At 54.2% G+C, this 21,515-nt stretch overlaps 1 protein-coding gene across 1 annotated transcript in view; it reads left to right on the forward strand.

Moving 5' to 3' along the window:
- The first annotated feature begins 887 nt into the window (after positions 1-887).
- The window catches only part of ilk (integrin-linked kinase), a 284,664-nt gene continuing 264,036 nt past the window's right edge, over positions 888-21,515 (forward strand). The window contains exons 1-2 of the mRNA XM_072477562.1: positions 888-971; positions 14,575-14,799. Of these exons, the coding sequence (XP_072333663.1) occupies positions 14,711-14,799 (89 nt within the window). The 5' untranslated portion in view covers positions 888-971; positions 14,575-14,710. The remainder of the gene's footprint in view (positions 972-14,574; positions 14,800-21,515) is intronic.

Genomic DNA, 21,515 nt, shown 5'->3' on the forward strand with positions numbered 1-21,515 from the left:
TGAGGAGTGGATCCCGGGGGAGAGGGTCCCGGGTGTGAGTGGATCCCGGGGGAGAGGATCCCGGTGTGAATGGGAGTGGATCCCGAGGGGAGAGATCCCTGAGGAGTGGATCCCGGGGGAGAGGATCCCGGTGTGAATGGGAGTGGATCCCGAGGGGAGAGGATCCCTGAGTGGATCCCGGGGGGAGGGAATCCCGGGTGTGAGTGGATCCCGGGGGAGAGGATCCCGGTGTGAATGGGAGTGGATCCCGAGGGGAGATGATCCCTGAGTGGATCCCGGGGGAGGGAATCCCGGGTGTGAGTGGATCCCGGGGGAGTGGATCCCGGTGTGAATGGGAGTGGATCCCGAGGGGATATGATCCCTGAGTGGATCCCGGGGGAGGGAATCCCGGGTGTGAGTGGATCCCGGGGGAGTGGATCCCGGTGTGAATGGGAGTGGATCCCGAGGGGAGATGATCCCTGAGTGGATCCCGGGGGAGGGGAATCCCGGGTGTGAGTGGATCCCGAGGGGAGTGGATCCCGGTGGAGGGGGTCCCGGGTGTGAGTGGATCCCGGGGGAGTGGATCCCGGTGTGAATGGGAGATGATCCCTGAGTGGATCCCGGGGGAGAGAATCCCGGGTGTGAGTGGATCCCGGGGGAGTGGATCCCGGTGTGAATGGGAGATGATCCCTGAGTGGATCCCGAGGGGAGTGGATCCCGGGGGAGAGGATCCCTGGGGAGTGGATCCCGGGGGGAGGGGGTCCCGGGGGAGGGGGTCCCGGGTGTGACTGGATCCCGAGGGAGTGGATCCCGGGGGAGAGGATCCCTGGGGAGTGGATCCCGGGGGAGGGGGTCCCGGGTTTGCAGCGGCGGCGAGATGGCGCCGCGCATGCGCAGTTGCGCGGTCCGGGCGGGCGGGGCCGGTCTCATTGCGCAGGCGCGGAGTCTCTGAAAGTTTCCCGACTTCGGGGTGAATCGCTGCAGCGGAGCCGGTAACCGGGGCAACCGGGGGGGGGGGGGAGAGGAGGGGGTAACCGGGGGGGGGGATGGGAGAGGAGGGGAGAGGAGGGGGTAACCGGGGCAACCGGGGGGGAGGGAGAGGAGGGGAGAGGAGGGGGTAACCGGGGCAACCGGGGGGGGAGGGAGAGGAGGGGGTAACCGGGGGGGGGGGGGGAGAGGAGGGGGTAACCGTGGCAACGGGGGGGGAGGGGAGAGGAGGGGGTAACCGGGGCAACCGGGGGGGAGGGAGAGGAGGGGGTAACCGGGGCAACCGGGGGGGGTGGGAGAGGAGGGGGTAACCGGGGCAACCGGGGGGGGTGGGAGAGGAGGGGGTAACCGGGGCAACGGGGGGGGAGGGGAGAGGAGAGGAGGGGGTAACCGGGGCAACCGGGGGGGGGGGAGAGGAGGGGGTAACCGGGGCAACCGGGGCAACCGGGGGGGGGAGAGAGGAGGGGGTAACCGGGGCAACCCGGGGGGGGGGATGGGAGAGGAGGGGAGAGGAGGGGGTAACCGGGGCAACCGGGGGGGAGGGAGAGGAGGGGAGAGGAGGGGGTAACCGGGGCAACCGGGGGGGGGGGGGAGAGGAGGGGGTAACCGGGGCAACCGGGGGGGAGGGAGAGGAGGGGGTAACCGGGGGGGGGGGAGAGGAGGGGGTAACCGTGGCAACGGGGGGGGAGGGGAGAGGAGGGGGTAACCGGGGCAACCGGGGGGGAGGGAGAGGAGGGGTAACCGGGGCAACCGGGGGGGGTGGGAGAGGAGGGGGGTAACCGGGGCAACCGGGGGGGGTGGGAGAGGAGGGGGTAACCGGGGCAACGGGGGGGGAGGGGAGAGGAGAGGAGGGGGTAACCGGGGCAACCGGGGGGGGGGGAGAGGAGGGGGTAACCGGGGCAACCGGGGCAACCGGGGGGGGGGGAAGAGAGGAGGGGGTAACCGGGGGGGGGGGGGAGAGGAGGGGGTAACCGTGGCAACGGGGGGGGAGGGGAGAGGAGGGGGTAACCGGGGCAACCGGGGGGGGGGGGAGAGGAGGGGGTAACCGAGGCAATCGGGGGGGGTGGGAGAGGAGGGGGTAACCGGGGGGGGGGAGAGGAGGGGGTAACCGGGGGGGGAGAGGAGGGGGTAACCGTGGCAACGGGGGGGGAGGGGAGAGGAGGGGGTAACCGGGGCAACCGGGGGGGGGGGAGAGGAGGGGGTAACCCGGGGCAACCGGGGGGGGGGGGAGAGGAGGGGGTAACCGGGGCAACCGGGGGGGGGGGAGAGGGAGAGGAGGGGGTAACCGGGGCAACCGGGGGGGGGGGAGAGGGGAGAGGAGGGGGTAACCGGGGCAACCGGGGGGGGGAGAGGGGAGAGGAGGGGGTAACCGTGGCAACGGGGGGGGGGGAGAGTAGGGGGTAACCGGGGGGGGGAGAGGAGGGGGTAACCGGGGGGGGAGAGGAGGGGGGCAACCGGGGCAACCGGGGGGGGGGGAGAGGAGGGGGTAAACGGGGCAACCGGGGGGGGGAGAGAGGAGTGGGTAACCGGGGGGGGAGAGGGGGGGGAGAGGAGGAGGGGGCAACCGGGGCAACGGAGGGGGATAGGAGGGGGGGGTAACCAGGGCGGGAGGAGGAGGAGGAGGAGGTATCCGGGGGGAGGTGGTAACTGGGGCGGAGGAGGGGGTAACCGGGGGGGGGGAGGAGGAAGGGGTAACCGGGGGGGGGGGGAGAGGAGGGGGTAACCGGGGGAGAGGAGGGGGTAACAGGGGGGAGGGGAGGAGGAGGGGGTAACGGGGGAGGAGGGGGTAACCGGGGGGGGGGAGGAAGGGGTAACCGGGGGGGGGAGAGGAGGGGGTAACCGGGGGAGAGGAGGGGGTAACAGGGGGGAGGGGAGGAGGAGGGGGTAACGGGGGGGGGGGAGGAAGGGGTAACGGAGGGGGGGGAGGAAGGGGTAACCGGGGGGGGGAGGAGGAGGAGGGGGTAACGTGGGGGGAGGAGGGGGTAACCGGGGGGGGAGGAGGAGGAGGTAACCGGGGGGGGGGGAGGAGGAGGAGGAGGGGGGGCGGGAGGGGGGGGGAGTGAGGGGGGCGGGAGGGGGGGAGGGGGGAGGCGGGGGGGGAGGGAGGGAGGGAGGGGGGAGGGAGGGAGGGAGGGGGGAGGGAGGGAGGGAGGGGGGAGGGAGGGAGGGGGAGGGGGAGGCGGGGGGGGAGGGAGGGGGAGGGAGGGAGGGGGCGGGGGGGGAGGCGGGGGGGAGGAGGGGGTAACCGGGGGGGGGGGAGGAGGGGGTAACGGGGGGGGAGGGAGGAGGGGGTAACGGGGGGGGAGGGAGGAGGGGGTAACGGGGGGGGAGGAGGGGGAACCGGGGGGTGGGTGGAGGAGGAGGAGAGGGGGTAACTGGGGCAACAGGGGGAGGAGCTGGTAACTGGGTGGAAGGGACGGTAACCAGTGCATCCAGGGGAGAGGTGGCAATGGGGTGGTAACTGGGCCAACCGGGGACGAGCCGGGAACCCAGGGCAGGGGTTATGGTATGGTACCCAGGTGCAATGGGGATGGGGTGATAACCTGGGGCGATGGGGATGGGTTGGTAACCCGGGGTGATGGGGTGGGGGAATCGGTGGGCGTGGGGCACTGGGCCATTGTAAATCGGAACTAGGAGCATGGAGTAGGTAATGCGGCCCCTCGAGCCTGCTCCACCATTCAATAAGATCATGGTTGATGTGTTTGTGTTGAATTGTACATCTTCACCTACCCCCAATAACCTTTGATCCGCATGCCTAACAAGAATCTATCTTCCTCTGCCTTAAAAGTATTCAATGATGGGCAGCATGGTGGTACAGTGGCTAGCACTGCTGGCTCATGGCACTGAGGACCCAGGTTCGATCCCGGTCCCGGGTCACTGTTAGTGTGAAGTTTGCACATTCTCCCCAGGCCCGGATGGGTCTCACCCTCACAACACAAAAGATGTGCAGAGTAGGTGAATCAGCCACGCTAAATTTCCCCTTCATTGGAAAAAAAGACTTGGGTTCTCTAAATTTATAAAATTTATCATTGATTTCTCTTTCACCGACTCCTGCATTCCAAAGTCGCACAATTCTCTGATAGAAAGCAACTCTCCCACATGATCTTAAAAGCGCGACCCCTAATTTTAAACAATGCCCCAGAGTCCTGGACTCGCCCACAAGAGGAAACATCCTTTCCACATCCACCTTGTCAAGAATATTCAGGATCTTATAAACGTCAATCACATCACCCCTCACTCTTCTAAACTCCAGTGGATGCAATCCCAGACTGTCCAAACATACCTCATAAGACAACCTGCTCATTCCAGCTATCAATCTAGTAAACCTCTTCAGAACCGTCTCAAACACAGTTCCATCCTTCCTCAAATAAGGAGACCAAACCTGTGCAAACCTGTGTATTCCAGATGTAGTATCACCACTGCCCTGTTTCACTGAACATAACATCGTACTTAATGTTTGACTCTTCCGTAATAAAGGATAGCATTCCATTAGCCTTAATTACTTGTGACGTACTAACTTTTTGTGACCTGTGCACGAGAACACCGAGACCCCTCTGCCCCTCAGCCCCGAGACCGAGACCCCTCTGCCCCTCAGCCCCGAGACCGAGACCCCTCTGCCTCTCAGTCCCGAGACCGAGACTCCTCTGCCCCTCAGTCCCGAGACCGAGACTCCTCTGCCTCTCAGTCCCGAGACCCCTCAGTCCCGAGACCCCTCAGTCCCGAGACCCCTCAGTCCCGAGACCCCTCAGTCCCGAGACCCCTCAGTCCCGAGACCCCTCAGTCCCGAGACCCCTCAGTCCCGAGACCCCTCAGTCCCGAGACCCCTCAGTCCCGAGACCCCTCAGTCCCGAGACCCCTCAGTCCCGAGACCCCTCAGTCCCGAGACCCCTCAGTCCCGAGACCCCTCAGTCCCGAGACCCCTCAGTCCCGAGACCCCTCAGTCCCGAGACCCCTCAGTCCCGAGACCCCTCAGTCCCGAGACCCCTCAGTCCCGAGACCCCTCAGTCCCGAGACCCCTCAGTCCCGAGACCCCTCAGTCCCGAGACCCCTCAGTCCCGAGACCCCTCAGTCCCGAGACCCCTCAGTCCCGAGACCCCTCAGTCCCGAGACCCCTCAGTCCCGAGACCCCTCAGTCCCGAGACCCCTCAGTCCCGAGACCCCTCAGTCCCGAGACCCCTCAGTCCCGAGACCCCTCAGTCCCGAGACCCCTCAGTCCCGAGACCCCTCAGTCCCGAGACCCCTCAGTCCCGAGACCCCTCAGTCCCGAGACCCCTCAGTCCCGAGACCCCTCAGTCCCGAGACCCCTCAGTCCCGAGACCCCTCAGTCCCGAGACCGAGACCCCTCTGCCCCTCAGTCCCGAGGCCCCTCAGTCCCGAGGCCCCTCAGTCCCGAGGCCCCTCAGTCCCGAGACCCCTCAGTCCCGAGACCCCTCAGTCCCGAGACCGAGACCCCTCTGCCCCTCAGTCCCGAGACCCCTCAGTCCCGAGACCCCTCTGCCCCTCAGTCCTGAAACCGAGACCCATCTGCACTTCTGAATTCTCTCCATTTAAGTGATACTCTGCTTTTTTATTCTTCCTGCCAGAGTGAACAACTTCACATTTTCCCATCTGCCAGATTTGTGCCCACTCTGTCCTCATCACAACAAACTTTCCGATCTATCTTTGCATCTACAAGTTTAGCTACCTTGCATTTGCTCCTCCTCCCGTAGGGGGTATGTTACCCCCTACGTGACCACGAGCTTTTACTTTCTGCAATGACCTTTGATGCAGCACCTTGTCAAATGCTTTCTGGAAATCCAAATACAGTACATCTACAGGCTGCCCTTTATCCACAGTGCGTGTTGTAATGTTTATGAATATTTTCCAGACAGAACCCAATAGATTTCTAGATATTAAATATATCAAGGGATATGGGGATAGTGGCATTGAGATGGACCGTCAGCCATGATTTATCTGAATGGTGGAGCAGGTTCAAGGGGCTGAATGGCCTGCTCCTATTTTCTATGTTCACTGACTGAGGCCTTTGTACTTTTGACATTAAATTTAAATTGGTATTTAATTTCTGCAAAGTGGCTATAATTCAAAAACAGTGCATTAAACCACACCTTTTTATTCTTTTAATGCATTTATTGCCCATCCCTAATTGCCCTTGAGAAGGAGGTGATGATTTACCCTCTTCAACCACTGCAGCTCGTGTGTCAGTACACCCACAGTGCTGCTTGGAGTGAACTGTCAGATCTGCTGCTTGGAATGTGCTGCCTGAGGGTGTGGTGGAGGCAGGTTCAATTGAGGCATTCAAAAGGAAATTGGATTATTATCTGAAAAGGAAGGTGCCAGGTCACAGCGAGAAGCGAGGAATGATACTAAGTGAATTGCTCATTCAGAGAGCCAGTGCAGACACCATGGGCGGGATTCTCTGATCCTGAGGCTAAGTGTTGATGCCGTTGTCAACGAAGTTGCGTTTCATGACGGTGTCAACTTGCCCCCAGGAGCAGCGATTCTGATCCCTACAGGGGCCAGCATGGCACTGGAGCAACACGGAGGCCTGGAGGTGCACCAGCTGCCGATACTGGCACCAGATGGGTGGCGCGGGTCTGCGCATGCACGGTGCGACTGGCGCCAATGCGCGCATGCACAGTTCAACCAGCGCGATTCCGCGCATGCGTGGTGGCTCCCTTCTCCGCGCCAGCCCTGATGCAACATGGCGTAGGGCTATGGGCCAGTGCAGTGCAAAAGAGGCCCGAGAGACTGGCCCGCCGATTGGTAGGCCCCGATCGCGGGTCAGGCCACAGCGGAGGCCCCCGCCGGGATCGGACCCCCCTACCCCCCCCAGGCCGCCCCTGGATGGATGCACACCGAGGTCCCACGTGGATGGCGCCGGCGGGACTCAGATGTTTTTTTATGGCCGGGCGGACAATCGGCATCGGGGCCGCATTGAGCAGCTCCGACCGGCGCTAATGGCCCCGATTCTCCGCTCTCTGGGGAATTGATGGACCGGCGTCGCGCGATTCGCGCCCGCCGATTCTCCGGCATGGCCTGGGCTGAGAGAATCCCGCCCCATGGTTGAGTGGCCCCCTTCTGTGCTGGGACAGTTTGGTGATTCTCCCTTCCTAACGCAGGACGTTCCAGGATATTGAGTCAGTGACAGTGAAGGAATGTCGCTAAAGTTCAAAAGCAGGTTGGTGGAAGGAAGTCTTTACAATGCACGTAGACAAGCAGAGTATGATTTGAACAAGTCAGTGTGGTTTTATGAAAGAGAAATCCTGTTTGACAAATGTATTCGAGGTTTTTGAGGATATATCTCGTAGGGTAGATAGTAAACGTTGTATATGTAGTTTTCAATAAGGAGTGTTGCTCGCTTTGGTTAGCTCTGAATATGGCGGTCAATATGGTCGCCTTCCTTAATTCTAATTACGTTTGCTCTAGGGTCGTCAGGTATATTTCGATACCGCCACAAGGTTCAAAACCCAATATTGATCAAAGACTCGATACACCAGTTAATTCACAGTCAATGCTTATTTATTTACACACACAATTAAATATGCTCATGCACGAAACTCTACAGACTAAACTATCACTACTGCTAAAACCTATACTTAGCTTCGGGTGCCCACTCAGTCAGAGGAACAATGGCCGTTGTTCGGATCTGAGGCTGCTGGAGTCGAACTGGTACGGGGGAACAGCTAAGGTCGTCTGCCTGGTAGCGAGCGTTGACCTTGGACTTGTTTCTGGTGCAGCTGTTGGGCAGGTCTCTCCTCGGTGAGAGCCGGGTCCAAGAGCGCGATTCTCTCTTGGGGGATCCTTCTTATACCCAAAGGGGCTTCACGTTCTTTTGGGCGGGCCTTGAACTTGGCCCCAATCAATTGGGCCGTTTCTCGACCATTCCTATTGATTTCCTCCAATAAAGGGGTGGGCGCCCTGATGGCTGGGCGTGTCCTAGGTGACCATTGGCCTGCTTTGTTTCGGTCTCCTCTGGCGCCGGGGTGTCTGCCTTAGTATCGGTTACTCAAATATTACTCTTTTGTTCCCGGAGATGGGCCATTAGTATGCTAATGGGCCTACAGTTTTGGTCTTGTGTGGGAGGTGCGGCTCCAATATACAGACAATCTCTGAACCTGCTTGTTTTCTCAGCATTGTCCATTTTCCCTGCAATCTTTGCAAAGTGTCCATTTTGTAATCAGGAACTGGCCATCCCAGATTGCTACAGGAGCCACACAAAACATTAATAGGTTGGATGGAAGATTGGTTAATTGACAGAAAGCAGAGATTAAAAAAAAAATTTAGAGTACCCAATTCATTTTTTCCAATTAAGGGGCAATTTAGCTTGATCAATCCACCTACCCTGCACATCTCTGGGCTGTGGGGGCGAAACCCTCGCAAACACAGGGAGAATGTGCAAACTCCACACGGACAGTGACCCAGAGCCAGGATCGAACCTGGGACCTCGGCGCTGTGAGGCAGCAGTGCTAACCCACTGCGCCACCGTGCTGCCCCAACAGAAAGCAGAGATTCGGGATGGATGGACATTTTCAAGTTCTTTCATGTGAGCAGTCAAGCCTTGCAGTGCATCCCTAAATGCCCTTGTATGGAGTGGTTGCTAGGTCATTTCACAGGGCAGTTAAGAGTCACCTATGAATCAGAGCTAGGTGGGAATGCAATCTTTGGGGAGAACACAAAGAGGCAGCAAGACATATAGCAGGTTAGGTTAGTGGACAACAAGGTGGCAGATGGAGTATAACGGGGAAGTGCGTGGGTATTCAACTTGGCTGTAAGAATAGAAAAGCAGAATATTTTCCAAAGCTGTAAAACTTGTTAATGTTGACGTTCGGAGGAACTTGGTACAAGGAATACAAAGTTAGCATGCGGGTACAGCAAGCAATTATGAAGACAAATGGTATGCAAGGCGGTTGGATTACAGATATAAAAAAATCTTGCGACATTGGTGAGTTGACACCTGGAATACTGTGCGCAATTTTGTTCTGCTAATTGAGTGCCACAGTTGCACAGTGGTTAGCACTGCTGCCTCACAGCGCCAGTGACCCAGGTTCGATTACCGGCTTGGGTCACTGTCTGTGCGGAGTCTGCACGTTCTCCCCGTGTCTGCGTGGGTTTCCTCCGGGTGCTCCGGTTTCCTCCCACAGCCCAAAGATGTGCAGGTTAGGTGGACTGGCCATACTAAATTGCCCTTTTGTGTCCAAAAGGTTAGGTGGGGTTACGGGGATAGGGTGGAGGCGTGGGCTTAAGTAGGGTGCTCTTTCCAAGGGCTGGTGCAGAATCGATGGGCCGAATGGCCTCCTTTTGAACTGAATTCTGATTGAAGGAGGAATATACTTGCAATGGAGACAGTCCAAAGGGATGCGAGGTTGAGTAAATTGTGTCTATATTCTCTGGTGTTTAAGGAGAATGCAAGGAAACTAAAATAGGGATGATTGTTATGCTTCCATATGAGAAAGATGATAGGAATGCAGCATCAGAAATTTGGTCAGATCAGATGAGATCATTTGCTGTACTTCCTTTGAGAGTTGAACGTACTGATTCTCGACGGGCAAAGTCTGTTACAAGTGCCAGACACAAAGTTGTCCCTTGCTGGTGGTGCAGGATGATTTCTGCTGAGGTCCTGGAATGACTGGTGCTTTGGGACTTCTGAAACCACATGTCAGCGCGGTGGTGAGTTCTTGCCCACAGCTGGAGTCACCATTTGCATCAATTGTCAGTTTCCCACTTGTCCTGATTGATGTTGAGGTTTTCATGTCTTTTTGAACAGCATCCTTGGGGTGCCCGCCTGGTATTGTGGCACAGGCGACCTCCTCGTTTAACATAGCCTTGGGGATGCAGCCATCACAGGCGACCTCCCCGTTTAACATACCCTTAGGGATTCAGCCATCACAGGCGACCTTCCTATTTAACATTGTTGCTCGTTTTAGCCTTAGTTTACTTATTCTTATTCTGTCACCTTTGCTCATGAGTCGCCAGGTATCTTTCTGATACCGCCACGTGGTTCAAGTCCAAGTAATGATTAATAATGCAGCACACCGCTTAGTAAGAGTTAAATCAACGCTCATTTATTATATACAGCAATTAATACTTATACAATAATCCTACTTCTAGACTACTACCTACCACTAAAAGGCCAATACTTAACTTTTGGAAATGGCCCACCAGGTCAGGGAAACGAATGGTCTTTCGAATTGGTTCTGAGCCTGCGGGATTCAAAAGCTGGTACAAGTCGATAGTCAGGAGTGCCTATCTGGTAGCGATCGCTGGAGTAAAACTTACGGTTTCTTGTAGAAGGGTCTTGAAGGTTGCGAGCAGGAAAAGAAGGGTCGAGTTGAACTTGGCCCCTATTCTTATGGTCCCCAGGGGCTTCCCGCCTCTCGGGGCGGACCTCGTACCTGGTTCCAAGTGATTGGACTTGGTCCCAATCACTTGGTTCGATATGCTCCAATACTGGAGCGATTCCTTGATCGGGGGGTGGTCGTTTACCTTTCTTTGTGTCAGCCCCTGCTGGCGCCGAAAGGTCTGGGTTGGCTTTCAATTGCTAATTTGTGTTCCCGGGGATGGCTGATTAATATGCAGAAGGCTGGGGTGTTGTGATGTTGATGGCTGCAGGTATCGGTCTGGGCTGACTTCCCCAGAGGCGAATACACTGTTTTTCGTGCAGCTGTCCGTTTGAGTCCTGTTGGCTGATTTTCCCATCAGCCTCTTCCGTTCGCCATTTTAAATCGGGGTTTGACTATTCTAATCGGGAGTCAGCCATTTTACATGGCTACAACATACCCTTGGGGATGCAGCCATCTTCCGTCCTGTAAACGAGCTCAAACCAGTGATGCAATCTTTGCTCAGTCCACACGAGCATTCCAGGGTGGCTTCATTTGTGACTTTGATTTTCCTGTGGTGCCGGGGATGCATCATAGACACCGGAGATGGGAATTATTCAGCTCTTTTAGAATCATAGAATCATAGAATTTACAGTGCAAACGTGGGTGGATATTTTGGCTGACTAGCCTGGGCACGATTTGGAGACATAGACTAGCCAAGTGTCTGCATCTTGCTCTTGACTATATAGAGTGAATCCCTGTACCCAGAGCCCACCTGGTTGGGGCAGTTGCTGGAAGGTAATTGTTTAAAGAGATCACGAACCACCCATCGAACTCCATTATAGTGCCTTTGACTCTCACAAACCAGACCAACCATGCGGTGGGTGGTATTTGATCCATAGTTGAGACCTGATTGATGGACACTAGGATGCACCCACATGCCAGTGGGCCTGTATATCGCATCTCTGGGGCTAAGATTCCACCAGGATCACCAGTAATTCCTCCGGGCGTTGGGTGTCTAGTTGCTGTCAGGAGGCATTACAAGGTATCTGAGGATGTAGGGACTGTGTACAGACAGGGGAGACTAAGGCACTCACTTTCCTCTTTGCTGTCAGGTAGACAGCGGTAAGTGGATCATACAGCGTAACGTCTAACATCACCCTGTGGCTAAAGCACTGACACACTCCGAATACCAATAATTTCTCCATTCTCTGCCTGCTCAGTGGGCACCTGTCTCTGGAGGGGGGGCTTGAACCTCACAGAATCATTGAATTTTCAGTGCAGAAGGAGGCCATTCAGCCCATCGAGTCTGCATCGGCTCAACTCAAACCATGAAAATTTGTCCTTAATTTTAAAAACCACTTGGTCCATTTGCGTTATCAGAGTCACCTCGATTTGGTTGGCGTGTGAACGATCAGGTTGCCAATGTGGGTGGGACGAATTAGTGACAAAATGATTTAATCTGCAGTCTGCTCGCCCAGTCCGCCAGCATTGCGCTGAGATGCGGATATTCCTGCGGTATCGAGGAGTAATCGAGGTGTTTAAGATGATTAAAGGATTTGACAGGGCGATAGAGAGAAACTATTTTCTCTGGTGGGGGCGGACCCAGAACAAGAGGGGCATAATCTTCAAATGGGGGCGAGGCTATTCGGGGGCAGATGAGGAACTACCTCCACACACAAACGGCTGTGGAAATCTGGAACGGTCTCCCCCAAAACCTTGTGGAAGCTGGGGCTCAATTGAAGTTTTCAGTTGTGAGATTGATAAGATTTTTCAGACAAAGTTTTCAGGGTATAAGAGAAAGGTAGTGAGATGGAGTTAAGATGCAAGTCAGCCTTAATCTAACAGAAAAGCAGAACAGACTAAAAGAGCTCAATGACCTCCTATGGCTGTAACTTTGCCTGATTTTACTTTGTTTTTCCAAATTTCAAATTCATTCCATCTTTAAATGAGAAACACAACATAATTCAGCCACTTCGACATTTTTCTTTTGGAGTGAACTTGAACTCACAAAATAATCCCATGTTTCAATAATAGAACTGTGACTTTCTTCCATTATAAAAACAGTATAGGTTTCAGGTAGGGCATTTGGTGATTGCATTCTTGAGCGGTGTGAGGTTTTGTCTGATTTTAATGTGTGAGGGAGTATTCAGCAAGATGCGGAGTCCTGTCGCGTTTTGGAGGCTCGAAAGAGGGGGGCAGGGAGGGGGAATGCTTTTCACCTTTCGAGTGGTCTGACAGAGAGCCAGCACTAAACTCATCATCCTGCCTGACCGTCACAAGGGAGCATTGGGGAGTCAGAAAGGGGCAAACTGTTCATCAGGCCAGCAAACTACCAGCACAATCTCCTTGCAGTGCCGTACAATCACCGCTTCACCCAGTACAATCACCGCTTCACCCAGTACAATCACCGCTTCACCCAGTACAATCACCGCTTCACCCAGTACAATCACTGCTTCACCCAGCACAATCACCGCTTCACCCAGTACAATCACCGCTTCACCCAGTACAATCACCGCTTCACCCAGTACAATCACCGCTTCACCCAGTACAATCACCGCTTCACCCAGTACAATCACCGCTTCACCCAGTACAATCACCGCTTCACCCAGTACAATCACCGCTTCACCCAGTACAATCACCGCTTCACCCAGCACAATCACCGCTTCACCCAGTACAATCACTGCTTCACCCAGTACAATCACTGCTTCACCCAGTACAATCACTGCTTCACCCAGTACAATCACCGCTTCACCCAGTACAATCACCGATTCACCCAGTACAATCACCGCTTCACCCAGTACAATCACCGCTTCACCCAGCACAATCACCGCTTCACCCAGCACAATCACCGCTTCACCCAGCACAATCACCGCTTCACCCAGCACAATCACCGCTTCACCCAGCACAATCACCGCTTCACCCAGCACAATCACCGCTTCACCCAGCACAATCACCGCTTCACCCAGCACAATCACCGCTTCACCCAGTACAATCACCGCTTCACCCAGTACAATCACCGCTTCACCCAGTACAATCACCGCTTCACCCAGTACAATCACCGCTTCACCCAGCACAATCACCGCTTCACCCAGCACAATCACCGCTTCACCCAGCACAATCACCGCTTCACCCAGCACAATCACCGCTTCACCCAGTACAATCACCGCTTCACCCAGTACAATCACCGCTTCACCCAGTACAATCACCGCTTCACCCAGTACAATCACTGCTTCACCCAGTACAATCACTGCTTCACCCAGTACAATCACCGCTTCACCCAGTACAATCACCGCTTCACCCAGCACAATCACCGCTTCACCCAGCACAATCACCGCTTCACCCAGCACAATCACCGCTTCACCCAGCACAATCACCGCTTCACCCAGTACAATCACCGCTTCACCCAGCACAATCACCGCTTCACCCAGCACAATCACCGCTTCACCCAGCACAATCACCGCTTCACCCAGCACAATCACCGCTTCACCCAGCACAATCACCGCTTCACCCAGCACAATCACCGCTTCACCCAGTACAATCACCGCTTCACCCAGTACAATCACCGCTTCACCCAGCACAATCACCGCTTCACCCAGCACAATCACCGCTTCACCCAGCACAATCACCGCTTCACCCAGCACAATCACCGCTTCACCCAGTACACTCACCGCTACGACTCCAGACCCACAGCAATGGGGGGCACGCTTAAAAAGAATGTCCTTTGCAATGCACTCAAAGTGAGGAGTGGGGAATAAATGCTGGCCCAGCCAGCAAAGCCCACATCCCATGAATGAATAAAAAAACACAAGCAACAGCAAAAAACTGGGCTTGCTGGAAATCTGAAATAAAAACAGGAAATGTTGGATAAACTCAGCAGGTCTGGCACCATCTGCAGAGAGAGAGAAACAATTGAAAAATGAAATGAAATAAATCGCTTATTGTCACGAGTAGGCTTCAATGAAGTTACTGTGAAAAGCCCCTAGTCGCCACATTCCGGCGCCTGTTCGGGGAGGCTGGTGTGGGAATTGAACCGTGCTGCTGGCCTGCCTTAGTCTGCTTTCAAAGCCAGCAATTTAGCCCTGTGCTAAACAGCCCCTAATTACTCAAAATTAAAGTTTTGAGTCCGTATGAACCGTTCTAAAGGAGAGTCATCGGGATTCTAAACGTTAACTCTGAAGGGGGAGAGGAATAGCTGATTGGTTACCTGGGTAAAGTTCACGTGGGCCAGCAGCTGTGTAATATGGATTGTGTTGGCCTTTGTATCTGAACGCTGCCTGTTTCCTTTCAGATCGTGTTGTTGGTGAGATTGGACTCTCGATCGGAGCTGGTGGATGTCTGTGCCCAGTTTGAGGAACACATTCAGATTGTCTTCTCCTGGTATTTAACGGAAGCAGAGTTGGAGCAGCTGGGACAAGAAGAAGGGGATGGATGACATCTTTACCCAGTGCAGAGAGGGCAATGCCGTGGCAGTGCGGCTCTGGCTCGACAACACGGAGAATGACCTGAACCAGGGGTGAGTGAGTGTCAGCTCGTGGGCAGCCAGACCCCCCCCCCTCTCTGACTGTCTGAGCCGCTTTCACCCCGTCTTACTGGGGTTATTAAACAGTGAAGTGGGGGAGGATGTGGTTCTGAGTGGAGCTGAAGTGAACAGCTGGGCACTGCAGTAAAGTGTCTGTGTAACATGCCCAACGTGTACAGAGCTCTGCCAGCGGGGCAGGAAGCCAAGGTTTCGGTGCCTTGTTAGAAAGGAGGACATGCCTTTCGAATGCAGGATGTCGGAGTGTCTTCCAGCCAGTCAAGTATGTTTGAAGTGTTCTCTCTGTTGTGATGTTGGAAATTCAGCAGCCAATGTGCACACAGCAAGATCCCACAAACAGCAACGTGATAATGACCAGGTCACCTTGTTTTCGAGATTGGTTTGGGGACGATTACAACCGGGATATCCGATAGTGCCATGGGGTTGTTTGGATTTGTTGTTTGACGTGTCACCGATGGTTATGTTGAAACGATTTGAAGAAATTATTTATTATCCGATGAGATATGGACTCTACACCAGTGCGGTGTTTAGGCTTGGGTGTAACATGAGTGGATGAGGCAAATAGTGTGGATGCAGTTAAGGGCTGGGGGCTCGATTAATATAAGGGAGAAAGGAACAGACGTGTATGCTGATGGAGTGAGATAAACCGTGCGGAATGAGACTCTGCTACACATTCCGGCAAAACCCAGTTACACTTGGTGTAACTCTGTATCGTTTCTACTGTTAGGGCGGCTCAGTGGTTAGCACTGCTGCCTCACAGCTCCAGGATCCCGGGTTCAATTCCAGCCTCGGGTGACTGTGTGGAGTCTGCACGTTCTCCCCGTGTGTACGTGGGTTTCCTCCGGGTGCTCCGGTTTCCCCCCTCAGTCCAAAGATGTGCAGGTCAGGTGGATTGGCCATGATAAATTGCCCCTTAGGGTCCAAAGGTGAAGTGGGGTAATGGGGATAGGATGGAGTTGCGGACTTAATTAGAGTGCTCTTTCCAAGGGCCGGTGCAGACTCGATGGGCCGAATGGCCTCCTTCTGCACTGTAGGGATTCTATGATTCTAAAAATAGTTTATATTATGCGAAATTAATTTAATCAACCTGTGATTACACTTTGAAAGTTTGAATGTTGTGCTGAGAAGGACTGGCTTGTAGATTGAGGGTTGGAGAGTATTTCATCTGTAAACGCAGTAACAGTACCATCAAATACTGCTGTTTTTCTGGCATGCTGGTAAATGTTTGGTATGCACATGTACTTCCTAAAGTAAGGACTGTCGGAAATTCCATGGAGAGGGAACATGTGGAATGTGATAGGATACCGTGAGGAATGAGTGGCACAGGACATTGTGTGTTTTAGACAGTCTGATCAGAGATTTGTGCCCAGCACACGGCAGTGTGACTGGGCTGAGATTGCCCACTTCAGGAGAGGCATGGATAGGGTGAATGCACTCAGTCTTTCTCCCAGGTTTGGGGAATGGAAAACTAGAGGGCACAGGTTTAAGTTAAGAGGGGAAAGAATTAATGGGAACCCGAGGAGCAACTTTTTTTACACAGTGGATGGTAGGTGTGGAATGAGCTGCCGGAGGATTGAGGCAGGGACATTGACAACATTTAAAAGGCATTTGGACAGATACATGGAGAGGAAAGGTTTAGAGGGATATGGGCCAAATGATAGTACCAGGGCGGCATGGTAGCACAGTGGTTAGCACTGTTGCTTCACAGCGCCAGGGTCCCGGGTTCGATTCCCGGCTTAGGTCACTGTCTGTGCGGAGCCTGCACGTTCTACCCGTGTCTGCGTGGGTTTCCTCCGGGTGCTCCGGTTTCCTCCCACAAGTCCCGAAAGACGTGCTGTTAGGTGAATTGGACATTCTGAATTCTCCCTCAGTGTACCCGAACAGGCGCCGGAATGTGGCGACTAGGGGCTTTTCACAGTAACTTCATTGCAGTAAGCCTACTTGTGACACTAATAAAGATTATTATTATTATTATAAATGCAGGCAAATGGGGTTAGCTTAGATGGGCTTTTTGGGTGGCGTGGACCAGTTTGGTCCCAAGGGCCTGTGTCTCTGTGCCGTAGATTCTATGATTTGATTTGCCATTTTAGCAATGCATAAACGAGCGTTTAATCTCACCGACATAAACTTGGTCAAAATGCCAGGTCACAAAGTATACTGGATAATTTCAGTGTCGGAGAGCCAAATGGACTCTCTGTTTCTCTCTCTCTGCAGATGCTGCCAGACCTGCTGAGTTTATCCAGCATTTCCTGCTTCTATTTCAGGTTTCCAGCATTTTGCTTTTTTTTTACTGGATCATTTCTCATTAGCATCCTGTTGAAGAAACAGAATCATAGAATCCCTCCAGGGTGGCAGAAAGCCATTCTGCCCATTGAGTCTGCGCCGACCCTCCGAAAGAGCACACTGTGCAGATCCACTCCTCCGCCCACACCGCAACCCATGGACACTATTTTATAAAAAAATTTAAGTACCCACTTATTTATTTCCAATTAGGGGTAATTTAGCGTGGCCAATCCACCTACCCTGCACATCTTTGGGTTGTGGGGGCGAAACCCACGCAAACACGGGGAGAATGTGCAAACTCCACACGGACAGTGATCCAGAGCCGGGATCGAACCTGGGACCTCGGTGCCGCGAGTGCTAACCATTGCGCCACCGTGCCGTAAAAACAGAAAATGCTGGATAAGCTCAGTAGGTTTGAGCACTTCTGTGGAAAGAGAAACAGCGTTAACTTTTCCAGTCCAATATGACTCTTCAGCAGAAAGGTTCTTTGGTTTCTGACGATGAGTCATTTGGACTTGGGATAAAATTCCTGGTGTCCCAGTCTTTGTGCAATTGCCTTGATTCTGTCTCCAGTTAATCGATTTGACACTTCCTGTCTCAGGTTCTGGTTTCTTCACTCCTACCATTTGCCCTGTCTCCTTTCCCCACTGCCATCTCCGTCTGCTTGATTTCCTTTCTGAAACTTTCCTGCTCTTCCATCTTCCAGCCACTTAGTTCCTGTCTTTTGGGATTTCCTCCTCAAATTTTTATCTGCTGCGTTGAATACATATCCATGGACTGCTTTCAGTATCTCCACCGCCCAACTATCTCCCATCCTTCTTGGTGCCTGAAGTCCCGACAGAAAATGCTGCTTTCTAACAGGAGCACTGTGCACATCCATGTCTGGCTCCTAATACCTGAACACATTCCCTTTTGGGAGCTGGAACTTCTCTTACAACTCGTCTAGACCGGCCAACCTACCCTCCAGAAACATGTCTCGAAACCTCTCCAGCTCCTCCCTTTCCCAGGCCGTAAACAATAAATCTAAGCCAGACAATACAAACCTATGATTCCTGCAAATTGGAGCCAGCAGCGACACGGAGCCAGGTTTAAAATGCTGCCTAAACTGATTCCAGACCCTCAAAGTGGCTCTCACCACCGGGCTTGGAGAGAACCTTGCAGGGAAAACGGGAGTGGCGCAGTGACCAGGCCCCTCGGACTTCGCCCAATGCACAAAACCTCCTCCATCCGCACCCATGTAGAGTCCGGATCCTTGAACCATCCCCTGCACCGTATCAACATTTGCGTCCAGTAATAATTAATAATTAGGTAATGCCAACTTCATCCCAGTCGATCCCTTTGCAAAAGGTCAGTGGAAGAGTTTCACTTGAGGTGGCGGGGATCTGGTTACCGTCAAACGCGAGGGGTCTCACCAGCCCAAACAAAAGTAGATCACCCTGCAAAAGATGGACTTGTCCAATCTAGGATTCAAAACACTCCCTCAGAACTGACCTTCAGACAATGCGGCACTCCCTCAGAACTGACCTTCAGACAGTGTGGCACTCCCTCAGTACTGACCCTCTGACAGTGCGGCACTCCCTCAGTACTGACCCTCTGACAGTGCGGCACTCCCTCAGTACTGACCCTCTGACAGTGCGGCACTCCCTCAGTACTGACCCTCTGACAGTGCGGCACTCCCTCAGTACTGACCCTCTGACAGTGCGGCACTCCCTCAGTACTGACCCTCTGACAGTGCGGCACTCCCTCAGTACTGACCCTCTGACAGTGCGGCACTCCCTCAGTACTGACCCTCTGACAGTGCAGCACTCCCTCAGTACTGACCCTCTGACAGTGCGGCACTCCCTCAGTACTGACCCTCTGACAGTGCAGCACTCCCTCAGTACTGACCCTCTGACAGTGCCGCTATCTCGAGGACTATATTCCTAATAGTGCAGCTTTTCCTTAGTAATGTACTGTGAGTGTTGGCCTGGCAAGGCTTAGGATTGGGTGGAATCCCTAGCTTTAGTAAAGTGTGTCACATTGGACCATGTCCAATACATACAACAGAATGCATGCCCACAGGGAAAGCAAGAAGAAATGTGCAAAACTGTGCCAGCAGCAGCTTTTAGCCGTGTGGGTTGGCATCAAAAGCTTTTAAAATACATCCAATTTCAGTTTTGACTTGCAGACAGCTGTGCCCCCTGATCTGCTCATTTACTCTCCCTGGAATGTCTGCATGGCTATTCTGGAATACCCTAAAGGAAGTTGGTAACGGTGTTGATTCCGATCTCTCAAATCCGCACTTCCGCATATTTCTGCAATTCGGTCATTTTATTTCAGTTGAGCTTGGAGTTGTGCCCAAAGCCGGAAGGATTCTGCCTGCATTCCTTCTGCTCGCTTTCTGTGGTGTCAGACAGACGGGATTGAAGTGGGATTGGTGACTGTGAGCGGTGTGTTAGATTGAGAGGAAACCGGGTGGAAATGGCAACACTGCATTTAGCACAAGATGTTTAACTTGCGTATACTGTATCTGCCCTGGGAGAGCTTGGCAGGGTCAGTGTAACAGGAGCATTTTTTCTGTGTCTAACCCCGTGTTGTACCGGGGATCAATAGTGAACCTTCTCTGAACTGCCTCCAATGCCAGCATATCTTTGCTTCGATAAGGGGACCAAACCTGTTCACAGTATTCTAGATGTGGTCCAACCAGTGTTGTGTATAATGAAGAACAGGAGGGGTGCAACAGAATTGTGGCTTTTTTTACTGGACCAGTAATTCGAAAAACTCGAGTTCAAATCTCACCGAGGGTAATTTGAGAATTTGAATTAAATTTTAAAATATAAAATCTGGAAATATAAATCTGGAGTCAATAAAAGTGGCTGTTGCTAATTAATGTTGTTTGGGGAAGGAAGCCTATGAGCTGGTCTGAGCCTGGGTGTGAATCCACCCCCTCACCAGCCCAGTTCATTCTGCAGTGCGATGTGCAATGTTCACTCAGTCTCATTGAATTTATGACCAGTGATTCAACAGGAACGTCACCATCACACGCTACGATGGATGGGCAATAAGTCCTGGCCTTGCTAACGTCGCTCACAATCCCTGAACAATTAAAAAACATCCTGTCCCTCGTTATCTATTGACCGACTGCTGGAAATTTGCAATCTCAAAACACTTTTGGAAAACTTTGAATCGATGTCCCTGAATCCTCTCTCTTCCTGTTTCATCCCAAAGTTCTTGGGCTGAATTCTCAAAAAATGGAGCAATGCCGTTTCACTCTTGACTTTCCTCAGAAAGATCTACAGCTATTCTCCTACCTTGCAGGGGGCTGGTGAGGCCCCAGAATGCTTCTCGCAGCTTCAGCTGTGGATACGGGCCCCCCGCACGTCCGGTCGCAAGTCTGAGCACGCGCTCGGCCGCAGCCTGCAACCGCAGCGGCGCGCGACATGGCGGCCTCGGACCGCCGAGCGACATCAAAAATGCAGGACCCCCGAGATGGCGCGCGCCCGCGGATCTGAGCCGCCCGATTGCTGTCCCGGCCGCTCATGAGGCCCCCCCCCCCCCCCCAATGCTCGATCCCCCCGCCCCCCCACCAGGGAAGCCGTGGACTGAGTCCGCAGCCACCACCCAAAGTTCCCAACCCGCGATACGTGGTTGGAACCACGCCGCCGGGAACGTGGCCAGTTTTGCCCGGAGAATCGCTGGGAGGGCCTCTGTCAATGGCTCCCTAGCTGCGCCATGTAAATTGCGCGCGAGCGATTCTCTGGGGACCGGAGAAAGGCGGGAGCGGCGCCGGCTACGATTTCCATGTAAACAGGGATTCTCCGCTCTCGCGCTGAACGCAGTTTTGGCGTGGGGCTGCGGTTAATCCAGCCCCTTATTCTTGGTCTCACTTTCCAGATTCCTGACTGTCCCCAATGCCATAACTCCCTTTCCTATATCAGGAATGGTACAGAATTGTGCAAAGCTGTACTTCCCTGAGTGATGTGTGGAGGGGAGAGGGAAATGCTGCTCACTATTCTGTATAAAGGGGGATGGGTGGCACCGTGAGGCAGCAGTGCTAACCACTGCCCGGGTCCTCGGCACCGTGAGGCAGCAGTGCTAACCACTGCCCGGGTCTCGGCACTGTGAGGCAGCAGTGCTAACCACTGCCCGGGTCTCGGCACCGTGAGGCAGCAGTGCTGACCACTGCCCGGGTCCTCATCACCATGAGGCAGCAGTGCTAACCACTGCCCGGGTCTCGGCACCGTGAGGCAGCAGTGCTAACCACTGCCCGGGTTCTCGGCACCGTGAGGCAGCAGTGCTAACCACTGCCCGGGTTCTCGGCACTGTGAGGCAGCAGTGCTAACCACTGCCCGGGTTCTCGGCACCGTGAGGCAGCAGTGCTAACCACTTCCCGGGTCCTCGGCACCGTGAGGCAGCAGTGCTAACCACTG

Source organism: Scyliorhinus torazame, chromosome 15, assembly GCF_047496885.1.
Source record: "Scyliorhinus torazame isolate Kashiwa2021f chromosome 15, sScyTor2.1, whole genome shotgun sequence".
In the NCBI taxonomy this organism is placed as follows: Eukaryota; Metazoa; Chordata; class Chondrichthyes; order Carcharhiniformes; family Scyliorhinidae; genus Scyliorhinus; species Scyliorhinus torazame.